At 41.7% G+C, this 21595-nt stretch overlaps 1 protein-coding gene across 1 annotated transcript in view; it reads left to right on the top strand.

The window, feature by feature from the left end:
* Positions 1 to 21595, top strand: part of SLC25A12 (solute carrier family 25 member 12) — a 148003-nt gene that overhangs the window by 43966 nt on the left and 82442 nt on the right. The window contains exons 6-9 of the mRNA XM_056533973.1: positions 3248 to 3394; positions 6348 to 6486; positions 8320 to 8413; positions 15204 to 15288. Coding sequence (XP_056389948.1) covers positions 3248 to 3394; positions 6348 to 6486; positions 8320 to 8413; positions 15204 to 15288 — 465 coding nt within the window. The remainder of the gene's footprint in view (positions 1 to 3247; positions 3395 to 6347; positions 6487 to 8319; positions 8414 to 15203; positions 15289 to 21595) is intronic.

Genomic DNA, 21595 nt, shown 5'->3' with positions numbered 1-21595 from the left:
GAAGAAAATCCAAGAACAAAGAAGATTCCGTATGTGGTGACCCACGGTGTATGGCGGGACCACAGGGTGTAGGTGGAGGGGCAAGATGGTATTAACCCCCCGGGGCAAGGTATTGTTAACCCCTAATGTTCATGACGACAGAGTGGTTTTTGGGTACTGGAAACACATGAACGGTATCTCCGCTATCCCAATGGCTAGGTAGTGAAAGGAGAGTCCACAACCAAGTTATGGTTTAACAGAGGCTTTACTGAGGTCAGATAGGTGTTATTATCTTCACAGATAGGCCAGAATCCCAGAGAGTCGACCGGTAACACGGAAAGGGCCCTGCAGCTTGCTAGAACTTGTAGTTATTGTAATTGACTTTAGTTCAGCCACGCAGACTAGAATAGACTTGATCAGTGTTTTGACTTTAGTAGAGACAGCAGACATAGATGAGATGACTTACTGACAATCTGGCTGGTGTGCAGGCTTTGTGGCCTCCTAGTGCACTGGGCACAGGTTCTGGGATGTCTGTGCTTTGCTGTCCTCAGCAGAAAGAGAGAGAATTGTAATGGCCACCCCCTTATATAGGGGGGCTGATCCAAAGCCCATTGGTCAAGCTGTGGGTCATGTGTTAAACTGGACATCTCACAGGTCCTTTAGACTAAGCTAAACATTAATGCACTGACTATAATCCTATGACAATAAATTACACTTATAATAACAGCAGGGGAGACACTGCAGGAGAGCCCCCAGGGACTCAACCTGACAGGGCCTAAGTATAGTGCAGGACCATGTTCTGTACTGGGACATTACACATACAAATGTGCACACCCAAAATGAGATAAGATAAATCAAATTATTTTATTGCAGAACAATTACAAAAAGACAGACATTTAAAAGGCTCAACACAGAGCCACCCTACAAAACAGGGGGAATCCAATATGGCCCCCTCCTGGACTACCATACTGTATACAGTGAAAAAGATGACCCACACTCAAAACAGCGAACCACTAAGATAAATAAAGTGCCTATACACTCATATGGTAAAGAATACAAAAATGCAAAAATGACTGTGTGACAAGCAAATCAAACCATATCAAAGTGGCATAATAAGAAAAAAATGTATATGCATTAAGTGAGATAAAGTAATGCTGCCCTAAAGCAGCAGATACCAGCAATAGAAGAGAGGGTTAGGTCAAATATCAACAAGATGGTTTAACAAGGTGCAACAGGATAGCTATAATGCAGCATTCATTTGCTGTAGTCCTGCATTGTACAAACAAAGTAATCTTTTTACATCCTGTTTTTTTGACAGGACAGAAAAATAAAAACACTCTGCTTTTGTCTATCCTGTGAAAATGTTTTAACCTTATAGAAAATTGTTAAAGGGGTACTCCACTGCCCTGCTTCGTAAGCTTTATTGTTCCGAACGCTGCGTGCGGGCTTCCGTGTTCAGGCTCGCCCCTCGTGATGTTGCGCCCTCTTCCCATAGACTTTTGTTGAGGGGGCGGGCGTGACGTCATGAGGGGCGGCCCTGAACACGGAAGCCCGCACGCAGCGTTCGGAACAATAAACTTCCGGATGCTGGGGAGCGGAGCTTCCGAAGCAGGGCAGCGGAGTACCCCTTTAAATGGACACGTTTAACCATAACAAACTCACCGTTGAAAACCTATGGATCTTTTGAACGATCCATTAAAAAAAATATTTTAATAAACAAAAAGCATGTTTTAACAGGATAGCCAAAGGTGAATAGAAGCCTAACCACCTACAAGAATACGCACATTTAGAGGTCTGATTTGGGGGCATTTAGTGGATCCTAATGTTTCTTCTTGGTCAGCAATGTGAAGGTACATGGGGAATGGAATAATAGTAAATAGTTGTCATTTCTAGCTAGGATTTATGTAGACTTGATGTTTAAACCAGACACAAATCCTCACCCTAATTTGGTTCCATATGTTGTGAGTATAATTTACTGCAGATATACATTGATGTTGATCATAGTGACTGACCCTAATTCATTTGGGAAATATACGGTAAATTCTATCTACATTTAACAAATTATTATAACAAAAGGTGTATACAAACCTTTCAGAAGAAATCAAGAGGCTTTTTTTCTCTTAAGAGTTGGCAGAACTTAGCGAATGTATATGACATAATCATTATTGTTTTGTCATATTGACTATTATTTATTGTACAAGATCTTCTTAGTGATCAAAATAAAAGCTTCACGCCCCCTCCCATAGACATGAATGGAGGGGGTGTGGCGTGACGTCACGTCTCCAGTCCCGGTGGTTACCGAAATTGGAGACGCAGCCCTGCATAGAATGCGGGTGCTGCAGGGAGATTGCAGGGGGTCCTAGCAGCGAGCCCCCCATGATCAGACATCTTATCCCCTGTCCTTTGGATAGGGGATAAGATGTTTTTGCCAGGAATACCCCTTTAAAGCGTACTTGTCAGTTACATATTAATGCTTCTATATGTAATTGAATAGATAATGCAGATTTTTTTCATGCCTTTTTATGTGTCTAGCTTCTGTATTTGGCTCACAAATCCCTCTCATCTGCTGCTCACTCATTCTGACATCCACTGCTCAGTAAGGGGCGTGTCCGAGGCAAGCATTGAGCCCACCCTCACCATGCATTCACTTCCTCCCTGAGTCTGCAGTGCTGTAATGGGTCTCCTCATCCAATTACTGCAGTCTGCTCTGTAACACCCTCCTCTCTGTTTTCATGCTGCAGTCTTATAGACAGGATAGGAGTGATCACAGAGTACTGCTAGTCCCACACCCACCCTTACTTACTGGACTTTGTCCCAGCCTGTGCTTTAGCTGGGACAAAGATGATTCTGCAGCCGGACAGGATTGTGTTCTGGATGGTATGGGGACCCTTAGTGTTTTTTCTTAAATTTTTTTTTTTTTATTATTATTTTTTTTTTATAAGCCATGATTTCTATTAAAAGGTGATACATTTGTTATGAAGTTTGTGAAAAAGGTTTATGTTTGCCAAGATGTACAACATATAAAACGTTTTGATATTTGTATATAAAAGTGTTTCCCAACCAGGGTGCCTTCGGCTGTCCGGACATGCTGGGAGTTGTAGTTTAGCAGCAGCTGGAGGCACACTGGTTGGGAAACACTGATATATATATATATATATATATATATATATAACATACCTTATTGTGGATTTGCTGGCTTATCAAAGAGGTTGTATGTTCAAGGTTTTACATTAAGTAAATGATAACTTCAGTTTACTCTGTATTTCAGGAGCTGCAGCTAGAACATGCTCGACAGGCATTTGCTTTAAAGGACAAAAATAAATCTGGGATGATAACTGCTTTGGACTTCAGCGACATTATGGCTACTATACGGTCACACATGCTTACACCATTTGTAGAAGAAAATCTAGTCTCTGTAAGTAGCATGTGCAGACATTGCTGGTGTATTAAATGACAAAACACAATATAAAAAAGCTAAATTACTGTATTCCAACAGTGGCACCGGTTAACAATAATAGGGCATATAAACATGATAAAGAGGGGTCTCTGCTCTGGAGCGCCTGTACAAACCACTTGTCTGTAAGAGGGGCTCCTCCTCTTGCAGACTTCAGCTGTTCTTGTATAACATGGAAGGCTATTCTTAAGGCTAGGTTTAGACTACGGAATCTCCGGGCAGAAAATTTCCGCCCGGAGATTCCGAGTGCGGCCAGCGCCGACTGAATCAGTCGGCGCTAGGACCGCGTGGACAATGCAGTCTCCAATAGACTACAATGTGTTCCGCCTGAAGAAAGAGCAACCCCTTTCTTCAGGCGGAAATTTCAAAGCGGATTTTCCATTCACAAATTCCGCTTCACAAATTCCGAAGTGTGAATTAGTGAACGGAAAACCATTCACTATACAGTACATTTTAGCAAGCGGAATTTCCGCCTGCAATTTCAAAGCAGAATTGAAGGCGGAAATTCCGTAGTCTGAACCTAGTCTAAAAGTCAAAATAACCACTGTGGAAGTAAAAATATCTGGCAAGCAGTGACCTCCACCATCAAAATCAGCTGATTGTTGGGGATGCCAGAAGCCAGCCATACATGGTGAGATATATGCAGTACTTGATAGGTGCCCCTGCCACATCAGGATAGTGAAAGTCAAAGAGTATGTTCTCATGTGGCGGATATGCTGCAGATTGGTTGCAGATTTTGACTTCCCTTTTAAATTTAGTTGGAAAAATCTGCAACAAATCTACAGCATATGCACAATGGGGGAGATTTATCAAAACCTGTCCAGAGGAAAAGTTGCTGAGTTGCCCATAGCAACCAATCAGATCGCTACTTTCATTTTTGAACAGGCCTCTGAGAAATAAAAGAAGTGATCTGATTGGTTGCTATGGGCAACTCAGCAACGTTTCCTCTGGACAGGTTTTAATAAATCTCTTCCAATGTGGGGATGTACCATAAGTCTTCACAAGGGGATTTTTCATCTCATTATTTATGGCTAATTTCTTGACAGAAATTTTGTGGTACAGTGGTCCCTCAAGTTACAATATTAATTGGTTCTGGGACGACCATTGTATGTTGAAACCATTGTATGTTGAGACCAGAACTCTATGGAAACCTGGTAATTGGTTCTAAAAGCACCAAAATGTCATCCAAAAATAGGAAAAAGTGAGAGTTAAAGAAAAATAAGTAGATAACTAATATAGATAAAGCAAATCCTTCCATATAAAAGTAAGAAAGATCTGCTGGGAGCTGTAAATCACTGTCTATGTCAGTGTTTCCCAAGCAGGGAGCCTCCAGCTGTTGTAAAACTACAACTTCCAGCATGCCCGGACAGCCAAAGGCTGTCCGGGCATGCTGGGAGTTGTAGTTTTGCAACAGCTGGGGGCTCCCTGCTTGGGAAAAACTGGTCTATGTAGAGGACAGGAGCTTCTTCCGGGTCCTGTACAGCACACGCAATGTCCTAAAAAAGTAACATGGAGTCGCCCTCACCTGGTGTCCAAAGGAGAAGCTAACTCTGGCACAGGTAAAGTGTACAGAACATGTTGTACCTCCCAACGCTACCAGACATCAGTCAGTGCATACACTTCAGTAATACAGGTGTTTTACCAGTAAATTGCCCATTCTGATTGATCAGGTCTTCCGGCCATTGACACGTTTCAAAGATCTGGACTGTCTGTAACATTGTATGTTGAGTCTGGTTTCAACTTACAATGGTCCAGAAAAGACCATTGTATGTTGAAACTATTGTATGTTGAGGCCATTGTAAGTTGAGGGATCACTGTATATGGTCGCCTTTACTGTAGCAAAAATATGTAATTTCTGTGACAGTGAGAAGTCAAAATTCATTTTAAAATGTTCAGACTCTTAGGCCCCATTCAGCTTGGAAATTCTGTTGCACCGTGCACACGGCAGAATTTCTCCGGCAGAAACATCCGCACCAAAAATGTAAGTTCTGGCCTCCACAAAAAGAACGGACATGCCCATTCTTTTTGCAGAATCTGCTCAGAAATGCATTTCCGAGTGGTCCTAGTGCCGGCTTGTTCTGCCAGCGCCGGCTGCTTACGGAATGTCCTTTAGGATATTCTCCGGGAGGATATTCCACCATGTGAATAGGGCCTTAGACTTTATCTTTTATTACAAAAAATCGCCCTGAAATTGCTGTCTGTGGGAATGCATTTAGTAGCTCTTCAAATCTTTATAGTTGCTAGTGATTTCTTTTTTAAAGGGGGTTATCCAGGAAAAAACTTTTTTTTATATATCAACTGGCTCCAGAAAGTTAAAGATGTGTAAATTACTTCTATTAAAAATCTTAATCCTTTCAGTACTTATGAGCTTCTGAAGTTAAGGTTGTTCTTTTCTGTCTAAGTGCTCTCTGATGACACATGTCTCGGGAACCGCCCAGTTTAGAAGCAAATCCCCATAGTAAACCTCTTCTAAACTCTTCCCGAGACATGTGTCATCAGAGAGCACTTAGACAGAAAAGAACAACCTTAACTTCAGAAGCTCATAAGTACTGAAAGGATTAAGATTTTTTAATAGAAGTAATTTACAAATCTGTTTAACTTTCTGGAGCCAGTTGATATATATATAAAAAAAAATTTTTTCCTGGATAACCCCTTTAAATTGCTACATGCTAGGATTTCTGAACCGCTCTATAGAGTAATAAAAATATTGCGAGCATTCACTACACCATTGTCTGCAAATTTTGGAACTTCATATTTTCTAAGGAGGTGTATAAGTCAAATATTCCAAAAAGCATGATGCTGTGGATTACACAATTTATATAAAATAAAAATCCAATATAGTTGGTCTCATAGGTTGTCCCAAGTAACCACAACAATACTTTCGCATTTTTAATCATTCTTTTTTTTTTTGTAGGCTGCAGGAGGAACCATCTCCCACCAAGTGAGCTTCTCTTATTTCAATGCTTTTAACTCCTTGCTCAACAACATGGAGCTTATACGGAAGATATACAGCACTTTAGCGGGCTCCAAAAGAGACTTGGAGGTCACCAAAGGTATTCCCTTTTCTCCTTTATGCCAGCTTTCGTTTGTATTTTTGGAGATTTCTAAGCACCAGTGAATGGGTTGATGCGGTTTACTTTGGTCTTATGGTGAAGGCCCACTTTTTTATAGTGTGTACCATCATAGTTTGGTAGTACTGTATAGCATTATGTTAAGAAATAAATGTCAGGTGATATAACATTGGGTACAATTCTATGTTATGGAATCTGGGGAATAACATAATAACGTTTCAACATCATCTTAATATCAGTACAGCCTATTTGTACACCAAGAGGTTAAATAGGAATAGGAGTTGGTTACATGGATTAATATTAAAGGGGTACTCCCGTGGAAAACATTTATTTATTTATTTTTAAATCAACTGGTGCCAGAAAGTTAAACAGATTTGTAAATTACTTCTATTAAAAAATCTTAATCCTTCAAATACATTTTATGGCCTGTATACTACAGAGGAAATGCTTTTCTTTTTGGATTTCTCTGATGTCACGGCCACAGTGCTCTCTGCTGACCTCTGCTGTCAATTTTAGGAACTTTCCAGAGCAGATTTTCTCCTGCTCTGGACAGTTCCAAAAATGGACAGCAGAGGTCAGCAGAGAGCACTGTGGCCGTGACATCAGAGAAATCCAAAAAGGAAAGCATTTCTTCTGTAGTATATAGCCCCTAAAAAGTACTGGAAGGATTAAGATTTTTTTTAAAGAAGTAATGTACAAATCTGTTTAACTTTCTGGAACCAGTTGATAGGAAAAAAAAAAAGTTTTCCACGGGAGTACCCCTTTAAGGTCTGTGCTTTCATTTGCTAACAATTGTTGTGTATATACTTGCAATTAATGGAGCTGCTAATGGAGCACAGAAATGAAAGGAAAATGGTCACCTGTTCACCCACACTAAACCCAATACACTGGGTTATAGTGCGGGTGAACAGGAGAATGACTGAGTCCAGTGCCCGGTCCCTCTGAAGATCGGCTTCTTTCTGCGCTGAATTGCGTGCTGGAGGCGGTCCTGCTGGCTGGATATGAATATTCATGGTCGCTGATCACATGAGCGCCTGTGCCTACTGAGCGCTCACATGACCAAAGACCATGAATATTCAAATCCAGCCAGCAGGACCGCCTCCAGCGTGCAATTCAGCGCAGAAAGAAGGCGATCTTCAGAGGGACACTGTGGCGGACTGCAGGTGAGCCGGCATAGGTCTCCTGTTCACCCGCACTATAACGCGGTATATTGGGTTTAGTATGGGGGAACAGGATGACCGTTTTCCTGTTAAAGGTGTTTTCTTGTCATATATTATTATGGCATATCGCTAGGATATGTCCTAACATTAAATGGGGCCCCAGTGAGATCTCTGGGACCCCTCTGGATGCTGAAAACCAAAGGCCTGAGGACACTACAGCATTATAGGATTATTATATTTCTCTTGGTTACACTAATAATATATTGGGGGAGATTTATCAAAACCTGCCTAAAAGAAGAGTGGTGCAGTTGCCCATAGCAACCAATCAGATTGCTTATTTCATTTTGCAGAGGCCTTGTGAAAAATGAAAGAAGCGATCTGATTGGTTGCTATGGGCAACTGAGCAGCTTTTCCTCTGCACAGGTTTTGATAAATCTCCCCCTCTGTGTATTGTAGAAATATTTTAAATAGTGCACATCTTAAATATTGAGACAAAATCTGTCTGATATGCCCCTAACAACCAATCACAGCTCAGCTTTCATATCTTAATGACCTCTGGTATAGTGAAAGCTGAGCTGTGATTGGTTGAGAAAGTGAGACAATTTTACTGTTAGTTTTTATTTCTTCCCATCCATTGTGTTCTTGTATTTTGCAGAGGAATTTGCTAATTCTGCAAACAAATTTGGACAAATCACTCCTTTGGAAATTGACATTCTTTTCCAGCTCTCCGATTTATTTAATGCTACTGGGTAAGCACTCAATGTATAATCCACTCATTGTATAATCCAATTTGTCCTTACTGGGATTAAATGGAAGGTCCACCTGTTGCATCCAAATTTTTCTTTTTTTGTTTTGTTTGAAAGCCTCCAAAATAAAGTACCTTTGCAAATGGTCTTAAAGGGGTACTCTGGCGCTAAGACATCTTATCCCCTATCCAAAGGATAGGGGATAAGATGCCTGATGGCGGGGGTCCCGCCGCTGGGGACCCCCGTGCTCTTGCACACAGCACCCGGTTACAATCAGTCCCTGGAGCACGTTCGCTCCGGGTCTGATTACTGGCAATCACGGGGCCGGAGCATTGTGAGGTCATGACCCCGCCCTCGTGTGACATCACGCTCCGCCCCCTCAATGCAAGCCTATGGGAGGGGGCGTGACAGCTGTGTGGCGTCACATGGGGGCGGGACCGTAACATCACAATGCTCCGGCCCCAGTGAGTGCCAGTAATCAGACCTGCGATCAGGCATCTTATCCCCTATCCTTTGGATAGGGGATAAGATGTCTTAGCACCGGAGTACCCTTTTAAAGGGAACCTGTCCTGTTAAAAATGCATTCTCATCAGCAGGCTCCATGTTATAGAACATAGGGGAAGCTAAACAGTTTTACATATAATTTTGTGGGAAAATTCACAGGATAACTAGTAATGTTGTCAGATAACTAGTAATGTTGTCATGTAAATCTTTACTTATTCTGGGTCATATGGGCGGTTCTACTCAATGATTGACAGTTCTCTATATATATATACACTTATACACACAGAACTGTCAGTCATTGAGAAGGACCGCCCACATGGCTACATAGCCCATAATAAACAGTGATTTTCATAAATAAGTTATTAGTAACTTTGGAACCTTTTTCATAAAACTATATCAGTTTGATAAGTGTCCATCCCTTTATTACACGAGGGCTTTAGAATGTAGTGTATTTTCAATGTGACAGGTTCTCTTTAATTTAAATAGTTGTGTCTACACCTTTTATGCAAACACTTGCGTCTCCATGGTAACAAGCTGCAAACCACTTGGAGTCTGATCATACGCTGACACTGCCTTCCATCTTTGACTAGTTAAAGGGATATTCCAGGCAAAACCTTTTTTTATATATAAACTGGCTCCACTTGCAACTGCTGGAGGGATTTCAGTGGTGCTCTACGTGTGCAGCGAAGTCCATTCAAAGCATAAGCATAGAAGGTATAGAGAGACGGAGCAACTCACCACACCGACCCAGATATTCTTTGCAGGTGAAACTTTATTCCAGGATTATCACCACGGGAGACAAGCAGGGGGGAGTAGACAAGGACGCGGGGGTATCCTCTCGGTGATGGACCGTTTGGCGCCGAAGCGCTCCGTCAGACCGGGATAGTGAGGCCACAGAAAGGGGAGTGCTTTTAAAACAGGTGATAACTCCTGATGCTGCAGGTAAGCCGCAGGTCATTGGTTCATAACTATAATATGTTAATACATTACAAAACAGTTAGTCCATGGTTAAAAGCAACTTCCTTTTGTATGAAACCAATATTCATAGCACAGTATACTCATAATAAAGCACCATACTCCTGTTTATCATTGAGTCCTAGCGGGCCCGTGGCATCCGTCCAGATGATCCATCTGGCTTCATTTCTCAGGAGCTGTTGGTGCTTATTAATTCCTCTGGGGGCATTTTCAATGTGTTCGATTCCTGCAAATTTGATCTCATCAGGATTGCCATTGTGCTGTTCGCGCATGTGGGCGATAAGACGGGGTGCCCCTACACCTGTAGTTATTGATTTTAGGTGTTCCCTTACTCTATGGTAGAGGGGTCGAATAGTTTTCCCTACGTAGTATCATCCACATGCACAAATCAGACAATAGACTACATAGCTTGTCTTACAGGAAATAAATTGTCTCACTTGGATGTTACATCCTCCTAACTTGATTGTATTACATTTCAAACAGTTTTTGCATTGTTTACAAGAGCCGCAAGCGAAGTTCCCTAATGGGCGAGAATCTGTCAGCCAAATCGTTTTGGATTTCATATTTTTTCTTTTTTTGTTATAGAAATCTTGGATAGTTATATTTTTACAGTGTGTAACTATTGGAATTGATTCTGTTATGGTTTTTAAATCTTTGTTTTGCTGCACTATGTACCAATGTTTGCGAATCGCTTTTTTAATGGTTTCGTTCATATTAGTGTTTTTTAATGTGAATGTGAACCTGTCATTATTGTTTTTGTTCTTCCGTGATTTTGGTAAAGTGTTCCTAGGCATTTTTTCTACCGCCTGTCTAGCATCTGTTAATATTTTAGCTGGGTAACCCCTTCTTAAAAGTCTGTCTTCCAGGGCGTTTGCTTGTTCCTTGTATTTTTCAGCATCATTATTAATTCTCTTCAGTCTGATAAACTGACTTTTTGGGATCCCATTTTTTACGTGGGTGGGACTGGAGGAGGCATAGTGGAGAATTGAATTTCTGGATGTGGGTTTTCTAAACCCTGATGTGACAATACAATTGTCTATGATGTCAATTTGCACATCCAGAAATTCAAGGGAGCTGTTCCCAAAAGTAAAAGTAAATGTCATGTTCATGTTATTTTCATGATTCAGGTAATGAACAAAATCTCCAAACTGTGCCTCCGTCCCATCCCACACCACAAAAATGTCATCAACAAAGCGCAAAAAAAGTTTAATGAACTTAATAAAGGGGTTGTTGACGGAAAACACACCTTGCCTCCAAGATTGCAAGGTATATGTTTGCAAAAGAGCACGAAATGGGCGTGCCCATGGCCGTCCCAAGCCTTTGTTTGAACCACTGGTCCTTGTATTTTAAACAATTATTACTTAAAATAAATGTAGTAGATTCTGTAATGAAATTGATAAGCGTTTGGGACTTGTCCGAAATTGTCAAAAACTGACGGAGAGCCTGCACACCCGCACTCTGTGGAATGCGGGTGTACAGGATCTCAACGTCAATCGATGCCAAAGTGTAGGTGTTCTGCCACTGGAAGGAATCGAGAACTGATATAAGTTCACCAGTATCCTTCAGATAGGATGGTATGTGTGGAAGGAGTGGTGCAATGAGACAGTCTATATACCCTGAAAGGAAATATGTAGGGGACCCTATACCGGCTACGATGGGTCGGCCAGGGGGGGGGGGGGGTGTTATGGCTTTATGTGTTTTGGGTAGGATATACCAGGTAGGATTAGTTGGAGTTTCTGGTAACAATTTTTCTGCTGTTTTTTCTGTGACAATGTCCTCTCTTTCAGCTAGCATGATTAGGGCTGCTTTCTCTCCTTTAGCGATATTGTGATTGACCGGGGGATATAACAAAGATTTCACATCCTGACTAACCGCTCTGTGGAATAAATCCGAAGAGCTACCTGGGAAAATAGGTGGGTTGAAATGAGAGGGGTTCCCCTCCCGAAAAGGGGGCTTCCCCTCCCATCCCAATACAATTCAATCCATCCTCCTCCTCAGTGAGTGTCATAAGGGTGTGTATGACTTCTTCATCTTGTGCTGAAAGCCCTGAGACTGCTCGGAATCCTAGTGGGCCAATCGCACATTTACTTTCCCCTTCTTTCTTTACTACGCTGTCTGGTCTTTTGCCACCTCTATTCTGTATAGCAAAAAGTCCATATCTGCCTCAAAATCACTGTAATCAAAAGGTTCCTGCAACCCAAAATTCAGCCCTTTATTAAGCACCCGTGAAAGGTCCTCATTTACAGTCAGATCAGTGAGGTTGACTATAATGTTCTCATTTGCTATTGCCTCCACGTTACTGTCTTCCTCTTGACAGCTTTTCCTTTTCCGTCTTCTACCCCCTCTTCTCGTGTGTGGCCTAAAGGGGATTTTGGTGTGACTGAATTAAGGCTAGATGCAGTCGCTTCATCGGACAGACTAGAATCGGACTCCGTGGTCAGGTAGTCACTTTTTTGGGGGGTCTTCTTTTTCTGTTGGTTGAAGTTTTTCCTTTTATTAGGATATGGTTTCCTCTCAGGTGCATTTTTCTGCTGACGTCCTTTATTCCATGTAAACTGTTGTTGGGATTCAAAGTCCAGTTTATCTCTCAGGAATTTATCCCGCTTCACTTCTTTTATATTAGATTGTAGAGTGGAGATTTTCTTATCCAGTGCAGCCATAAATTTTTTATAGGCCTCCTCTGACACTCTGGTTTTTAATTCACTCTTCATTTTACACAATTGTTCAGTTGTTTCAGCATATTCTTTTTTATCTCTGGTTATAACTAGTTGTTGTAAATTTAATGCATGTTGGAGGTGTTGGTCGTTCCATTGTTTGACAAAATCAGCATCCTGCAGGAATTGCGAGGGAGATTTATACACTCTGAGCCCTCTCGGGGTTCTGTTATTATCCGCATATGCCTCCAGAGAGTTAATTGTCCAAAAGAGGCGTGTTTCACGCTCTGCCATGGAGGAGACTTTATACTCCAAAGTTTTTGTGCTGTAAACTTGAATGATATCTTTGGTTTTGCAAGTGGTGAAAAATACCCCCGCGTCGGCCCTCCCTGCAGTAACAGTATTAGCTTGGTCCGAGTTAGTAGTATCCATATCCATTTTAGTTGTGTGCCGCGGTTTTTGTAAGCCGATCCAGGTGTGCACTAGAGTCTAAAGTCCAGACTATCAAAACCATACAAGTAAAGAGAGACTCGGCACCACCTGCTGAATAGCACTGAAGGGATATGATCTGTAATCGGTATACTGTGTCTTCCCTTGCAACTGCTGGAGGGATTTCAGTGGTGCTCTACGTGTGCAGCGAAGTCCATTCAAAGCATAAGCATAGAAGGTATAGAGAGACGGAGCAACTCACCACACCGACCCAGATGCTAGACAGGCGGTAGAAAAAATCCCTAGGAACACTTTACCAAAATCACGGAAGAACAAAAACAATAATGACAGGTTCACATTCACATTCAAAAACACTAATATGAACGAAACCATTAAAGCACCAACAGCTCCTGAGAAACGAAGCCAGATGGATCATCCGGACGGATGCCACGGGCCCGCTAGGACTCAATGATAAACAGGAGTATGGTGCTTAATTATGAGTATACTGTGCAATGAATATTGGTTTCATACAAAAGGAAGTTGATTTTAACCATGCACTAACTGTTTTGTAATGTATTAACATATTATAGTAATGAACCAATGACCTGCGGCTTACCTGCAGCATCAGGAGTTATCACCTGTTTTAAAAGCACTCCCCTTTCTGTGACCTCACTAACCCGGTCTGACGGAGCGCTTTGGCGCCAAACGGTCCGTCACCGAGAGGATACCCCCGCGTCCTTGTCTACTCCCCCCTGCTTGTCTCCCGTGGTGATAATCCTGGAATAAAGTTTCACCTGCAAAGAATATCTGGGTCGGTGTGGTGAGTTGCTCCGTCTCTCTATACCTTCTATGCATAAGATTTGTAAATTACTTCTATTAAAAAATCTTAATCCTTCCAATAGTTATTAGCTTCTGAAGTTTTCTGGCTAACTGCTCAATGATGATGTCACGTCCCGGGAGCTGTGCATGATGGGAGAATGAGTCATCAGAGAGCAGTTAGACAGAAAACAACAACTCAACTTCAGAAGCTAATAACTATTGGAAGGATTAAGATTTTTTAATAGAAGTAATTTACAAATCTGTTTAACTTTCTGGAGCCAGTTGATATATATAAAAAAAGTTTTGGCCTGGAATACCCCTTTAAGGCTAATGCATGGCAGGATGAGACTTCACAGAGATTGTAGTCTGTTACCATGGAGACATATAGGCTTCCTTGGTGGCTGTAGACACAAAACAATAGCAGCTTTTTAAAGGAAACCATTTTTAAAGTTGGTTAAAGAGTACCTGTCATGATCTTGTTACATCTTATAATCCTCCCAGTTCACTGCCCCCATCATGATAAACCAACCTCTGCCTTTATTTTTATTATTTGTTAGTTTTCTACCTTGATATTGCTCTGTATTTTCTGCTCAATCTCAGTCAGACAGGAAAGGGGCGTTACCCAACATGAGTGACATCATCTGAAGCCATACAGGGGAGAACTTCTTCCCACACTCTGCTACACACAGCCCAGAGCAGTTCAGTATGTGAGATGAGCTATGATTGGCTAAGGCTGCACACACACCTTCCTCAGCTCTCCAGACTGCAATTTCTGATTTTGGACTTCTGCCAGGCCAGCAGGAGTCCAAAGTCTGTGCAAGAGATAGGAGGATATATGCTCTGGACAAGTAGGGAGACACCTAGTGGCAGCTTTTTTAAATACAAGTAAAACATAGAAAACTTCATTTTTATTACACAAAGTACATTGGAAAGATTTTTTATTTACCATAAGGAGTGCAATAGCAAAACATTAGTTTTAATAACAGTGCCCATTTAAAGGAATACTGAAGTGAAAAATAACTTATCCCCTATCCGAAGGACCCACCACGATCTCCTGTACGGGGCCCTGGCAGTCTGCAGGAAGGGGCCCCCCCCATGTATCCCATAGATATACATGGAGGGGGCATGTCAGCCGCCATGTTATGCGGGTACAGTATTCCTTTAAGAAGGTGAACTTTCCCATTAAAGAGGTTTTATAATAGGCTATATAGTCAGGGTTTGGTTAAATAAGACAATCCCCTGAGCTTGTGTATTTTTTAGAGTAGGGTTGGAAACAGAACAGGAGTACATTGAAAAATTCATACAAGCACATAATTGTTGGTTATGTTTTTTATTTTTTTTTTCCAATGTTGCTATGTTTTTAGAGAGTCATTTTGTAATCGATATGATATATATTTTTACTATTTTTGCAGACGTCTAGCTCTTACAGATATTGAAAGAATAGCACCTTTAGAGGAGGGAGCACTACCTTATAACCTGGCTGAACTCCAGAAACAGGTACGTGGAAGCTCAACTACACCAAGCAATAATGAGTAAAAATAAGACAGTGCAGATCGAACAAAGAATAGAAAAATGTTTATATGTACCAGCCAAGCTCTACTCCATTTATTAGAAAATTTTTACATTTCAGTTTATGGGAAAAAAAAATTGCTATTCCATTTTAGTTTGTAGAAAACAATGTAAGACAAATGGCTTATATTTCCTTAAAAATTGAGCTTTTACCGGGGAAGACTGCATTTTTTACATCAGTTAAGCAATAAAAGAAAAAAAAGCATAGTAAAAAGTGACATGTATGTGGCAATTTGAGTTGTGATATTTTGCGGGCACTTTGAATACACTGGAAATAAATCTACGATTAAGCCAGTAAGATGTTGTTCAGTTCTTTCATTTTGCCCATTTTCCTCTGGAATTTTTTTGGTAAATCTCCCCCAATGTGTTTACCAGATATCCCATTACTGCAACCAATACTATCTGCTATATTCTGTGGGAGAATGTGGGGGCAAGCATTCACTTTTCCTACAGCACCACTACAGGACAAATTAAGTATTACATGATATGTATTGATATCATTTATAACTGGATCTGCTGGGTCCTCCATAGTGAGAGGTACTCTTTGTAGCCAATATTCACTGTGCATAATAGATGAGACCCCCTCTATTAACTCAGAATTCCCTAATAGGGTATGCTACAACAATACTTAAGTTAAGTGGTTTTCCAGATAATTATTTTTATATTTAAGAGCTGAGGGTGGGAAAAATAAATAAATAAACTCACCTGCCACTGACCCTCCAGCGGTGCTTTTCCATTGGTACCATTGCCATCTGTAGAGCATTTCCTGCTTGCACTGGGAGCGGGAATTTCCTGTGTATTGAGCCGCAAGCGGGGACTGGCACCACCGTAATGGTACTGCTGGGGGGGGTTGTTGGGAACTGGTGAGAACATTGATGTATTTTTTTTTTAATATAAATTCTCTTTAAAGCCTTATCTACACTGCAGAAAATTTGCAGAATGTCCACCCGGGAAACACAAGTGGACATTCCGCAAATGGCATGTTCCACTGTAGATGGCAATGTATGTTCTTTCAGTGGAATCGGAATTTCCACAGTGCAAACATCAGCTACAGATTTTCTACCGTGTGCATCAGAATCCCCAATGGGACTCTGCTGCAATGTCATTTCCTAGCAGCATTTTTCCGGCGGACTCCACTGTGTAAATATACCCTAAGGCTAGGATAAAAACTGTATTTAGCTACAGTTAGGGTAAAAATAATAAGCAATTTGATATGAATCTGTGTAGTTTTTAAACTAAGTCCATGTTCACACGGCTGAATGTCTGAGCTTGGAAATTCCATTGCTGCAAAGTTCCATTGTTTTCAATAGGATTCTGCTGAACCTTCCGAATTTCTGCTGCAAAAAAATCTGCGAAAGAAATCCCGATTCCAGCCTTCGCAGAAAGAATTGTCATGTCATGGTGGCGCATTTCTGAGTGGTCATGTTTTGCCGGCGCCCGCTAATTGCAGAATGTCCCCCCCCCCGTAATTTTCCGGGTGGACATTCCGCAAAAATTCTGCTGTGTAAACATAGTCTAAATGTTCATGGCTAGATATACCAATTGGGCTGATCGTAGGATATTGGTTAACCAGCCACTAAATAACATTATTTGTGCATTATTTAAAGGGGTATTCCAGGCTAAAACTTTTTTTTTTATATATCAACTAGCTCCGGAAAGTTAAACAGATTTGTAAATTACTTCTATTAAAAAATCTTAATCTTCCAATAGTTATTAGCTTCTGAAGTTGAGTTGTTGTTTTCTGTCTAACTGCTCTCTGATGACTCACTTCCCGGGAGCTGTGCAGTTCCTATGGGGATATTCTCCCATCATGCACAGCTCCTGGGACGTGACATCATCATTGAGCAGTTAGACAGAAAACTTCAGAAGCTAATAACTATTGGAAGGATTAAGATTTTTGAATAGAAGTAATTTACAAATCTGTTTAACTTTCCGGAGCCAGTTGAGATATATATATATATATAAGATTTTGCCTGGAATACCCCTTTTAAATACTGTACACACATTAAAATAAATTGACTTTTCCAATAAATGGCTTTTAAGCTTCCAGAAACCCACTGGTCAGCTAATGCAGGCTGGTACATTGTGGGCAGCTCCGCTCAGCGAGGCAGAAGTGTTAAAAACAGATGTTCAGGAAGTGGAGTTCCAGCTTATTTTGATATCGCTCACAACCTGTCGCTCGGGGCTGGTGAATGTCACAACACTGAACTTCGCTGGCCCACCAACAGAGACAAATGACACCACAATGTAATCTTATTCTTTCCTGCTCCTTTCTTTCCTTACATTTTACAAACAGACTTTATTGGGAAAGTCAAAAAGTTATTTGAGGAAACCAGCGTAGAACATCAAGCAAAGCAGAATGTTTGCAATAAACGGAATGGAGACTTGCCATGATGTAACAGTGAATATGGCTTTTTTCCCAAATTTTTTTTTTAAATGTCTCTTAGTTTTAGTAGCACTAGTTGGCAAATGTGGTTGTTTTAAAGGAAGAAATAATATTTAATGGTGATTTTCCTCTGGAGGGTAAGGTTATGTTCACACGTCGGAATGTTGGCACAGAAAATCTCTGTGCGGACATTTCCCATACTGAGGTGCGCTCAGGAATGCGCCGTCTAATAAACGACAATGCATTCCGTGCAGAGTCAGCAGAAATGGAAACTCTGACGTATGGAAACTCTGACGTGTGAACATAGGGGGAGATGTATCAATGTTGGTGTAGGTAGACGTTTTTTGTAGATCATTTTGGTTTGGTCTAAATTTGGTGCAATTGCACCAAATTTACCATACTTGTGCAAGCCCCATGATAAATTTTGTGCAAAGTTCTAAATTTCCACACAGTTCTATTTGTACACCTGATCTACACCTCACAGGAAAAGTGGACACAGGGATTTTGTTCTATTGCTTTGAGGCTCAGATTCCAGTGAGGTTTTTTGTCTGCCAGCAAAAACACCAGAAAAACTCTCACAGCCTTCTACTGCGTTTTGGCAGTTTTTCTTGTGTTTTTTCTTTACCCCGTGGCAATTTTTTTCACTGCCTTCAGGTACAGATGCAGAGCTCCCGGACCACAGAGTGTAAGGACGTAATGAGTGATGTATAGTATATAAATATACAGGTGCAGAGCATCACTATCCACCTCCGCTGGCTGTATAGTATACAGGGGTGCATACTATACAGGAGCCCATCAAGGAAAGCGTTAACCCACACTGTTGCTGAGCAGTTTTGGGTTAAGTCTTTGTGCGCTATCCTGTATATACACCCATCTATAGATGACTGTATATACAGGATACAGTAGGCGGACATCAACAATTGGAGGCTCCCTGTTACACACTGCAGTAAGGGCGCACTCCCCAGGAGAGAGCGCCAAAAATGTCATAACCTTTTTTTTTTCTTTTCTTCTCATTTCAAATATGTGACTGTGGAGGACTACGTCCCATTCGGTGGATTGCGACAATGACCAGCGTTTTTTTAATGTCAATAAGAGTTAATGAGGGCTGTGGGGGAGTGTTTTTTAAATACATTTTTTTTTAATGTGTCATGTTTTTTATTATTGAATTTTCAGGCTTAGTAGTGGAAGCCATCTTGTAGAAAGAATCCATTATTAAGCCGGGGCTTAGTGTTAGCCACAAACCAGGTGGTGCTAACCCCCAATTATTACCCCGGTACCCACCACCACAGGGGTGCCGAGAAGAGCTGTACCAACAGACCCAGAATGTCAAAAATGTCACCTAGGCAGTAACAGGCTGGCTTTATTTAGGCTGGGGAGGGCCACCCCACCCCACCCTGGTAATGTCAGGCTGTTGCTGCTTGGTTGGTATCTGGCTGATACTGAAAATATGGGGAACCACACACTTTATTTATTAAATAAGAAAAAAACGCATAGGGTTCCCCATATTTTCAGTATCAGCAAGATTCTAGCCAAGCAGCAACAGCCTGACGTTAGCAGGGTGGGCGAGGACCATTGTTACTGGCCCTCCCCAGCCTAAATAACGCCAGCCTGTTACCACATATTGAAGCCATATTTGACGCTCCGTGCCTGTTGCTATTCCCGGAACTCCTGTGGAGGTGGGTACCGGGGTAATAATTGGGGGTTAGTGCTAGCTGTTTTTGGTGCTAATGCTAAGCCCTGGCTTAGTAATGGATTCTGTCTACAAGACGGCTTCCACTACTAAGCCTGAAAATTCAATTATAAAAAACATGACACATTTGAAAAAAAAATTTGGAAAATAAAATGGACGGAGTCTGTCCATGATGGGAGTAGTAGTCCTAGCAATTCCAATAGAGTCCTGGAGCCGGGGGGATGTGCAAGAGCTAGACTAAGCCCTGGCTTAGTAATGGATTCTGTCTACAAGACGGCTTCCACTACTAAGCCTGAAAATTCAATTATAAAAAAACACAACACATTTGAAAAAAAATTTGGAAAAAAAAATGGACAGATTCTGTCCTATGATGGGAGTAGTTGTAGTATTGCAGTGCTGAAGGCTGGCTCCTGCATCGTCCAGAGTCTGACACTTTTCGAAGTGGACCTCGTCAGTTGTCAGCTCTAACTCCGTCCTCCGTCAGGTGAAACGGCCCGCCTTCTCCCTCGGGCCAATCTATTCACATCTTGTCCTTTTGGGCAGTATGATGTTCAGGCAGCAATCTGATATAATTTTAGGTTCCCTTTATCTATAAATAAATGCACATAAATAAATGTAACCATTCCTATAGTCATTTCACTTCCCATTTTTGACGTTCAGCAGTGGTGATGCCATTTATTGATGCTGGCAGTTCCGTGCGCCTCACCTCGATGTGCTGTTTTGACATGTGGAGAGACTGACAGAATCCCATCGCTGTCGACTGTCTGCTGCTTTTTATATATTGCTGCTTGCAAAGCCATTTATGAGACACCTGTTGGGGCAGAAAAATTAGGTGTCTGAGCAAAGCCTGAGAGAGAATCCAGGCTGATTAATGTCACAGCAGTGATTAATCAAACCTAATTACTGTATTCACGCTGCCGAATCCGTACACCCCCTCCCCCCCCTCCTGCCATGTACGGGTGATGGAAGAGATGAACTATAGTGGGGCCATAGTAAACTGGCTGGTGATGGTCTAGGACTGTGTTCCCCAACCTCTGATTATCTGTGATGGTGATATATACCTTTGACAAATGGTACTGTGAAGTGGGATCTGTAACCCATAGACCAGTTTTTCCCAACCAGGGTGCCTACAGCTATTGCTAAACTACAACTCCCGGCATCCCCTGGGATCCTGTGGATGCTGGGAGTTGTAGTTTTGCAACAGCTGGAGGCACCCTGATTGAAAAACACTGCAATAGACTCTAGACTGCCTTTCTATGTATAGAATATTTGTTTTGCTGGATACTTCTCCACACTACACCAACCAACCAAATAAAAGGGACAAAAAAGGTATACTGGCCCGATGAAGCCCAAAATGACAAGTGATTCCTTTGGGTAAATAAAGGACTATGAATTTATTTAACGTACATGAACTTATTTAATGTACACGTGCCTGGAGCTTTCTCAACGTTAAAGTACACAGAAAAATGCTGTACATAGGAAAATGCTTATATTCTCTAATGCAAAGAGCCGCTCCCAACCACCTGAAGTGCTGAGGGGTGAAATGTCTGCTCTTTCCTCCTCCTATCACTGTCCCTGCTTGATTAAAGGGGTACTCCGGCCCTAAGACATCTTATCCCCTATCCAAAGGATAGGGAATAAGATGTCTGATCGCTGGGGACCCCCGCAATCTCTCATGCAGCACCCACCTGTCTCAGCTGCACGCAGCGCTTGAGGCTCCGTGTCTGAAGACTCACGACCATGGGGCCGGAGTATCGTGACGTCACACCCCGCCCCCTCAATGCAAGCCTATGGGAGGGGGCATGATGTCACAATACTCCGGCCCCGTGGTCGTGGGACTTCAGACACGGAGCCTCCGTCTGGGGAACAACTCTTTGACTTTTTGGCACCAGATAATAACATTGTTCTATGTTATGGAAGCACAGACATATATATGAAACCTACCAGGTGTCTCCTTGCTGTAACAGCTATCTAACAGTGTCAGCAATTTGGAAAGTGAATTGAAGAGAAAGCTGAGAAAGCAGCTTAGCTTTCTTATGCAAAGGTTTTACCATCGGTTTGACGCTCCTTTTGTACCACATTTTTTGTGGTGTCCGACAGGGTGATAAGTTGGGGGACTCTACCATGCATAACTCCATTGTATAGCTATGTCAGATGCC

This window comes from Hyla sarda, chromosome 8 (genome assembly GCF_029499605.1).
Source record: "Hyla sarda isolate aHylSar1 chromosome 8, aHylSar1.hap1, whole genome shotgun sequence".
NCBI classification, from domain to species: domain Eukaryota; kingdom Metazoa; phylum Chordata; class Amphibia; order Anura; family Hylidae; genus Hyla; species Hyla sarda.
Note: the sequence above shows the minus strand (reverse complement) of the source record. Positions and strands in the feature narration are given on the sequence as shown.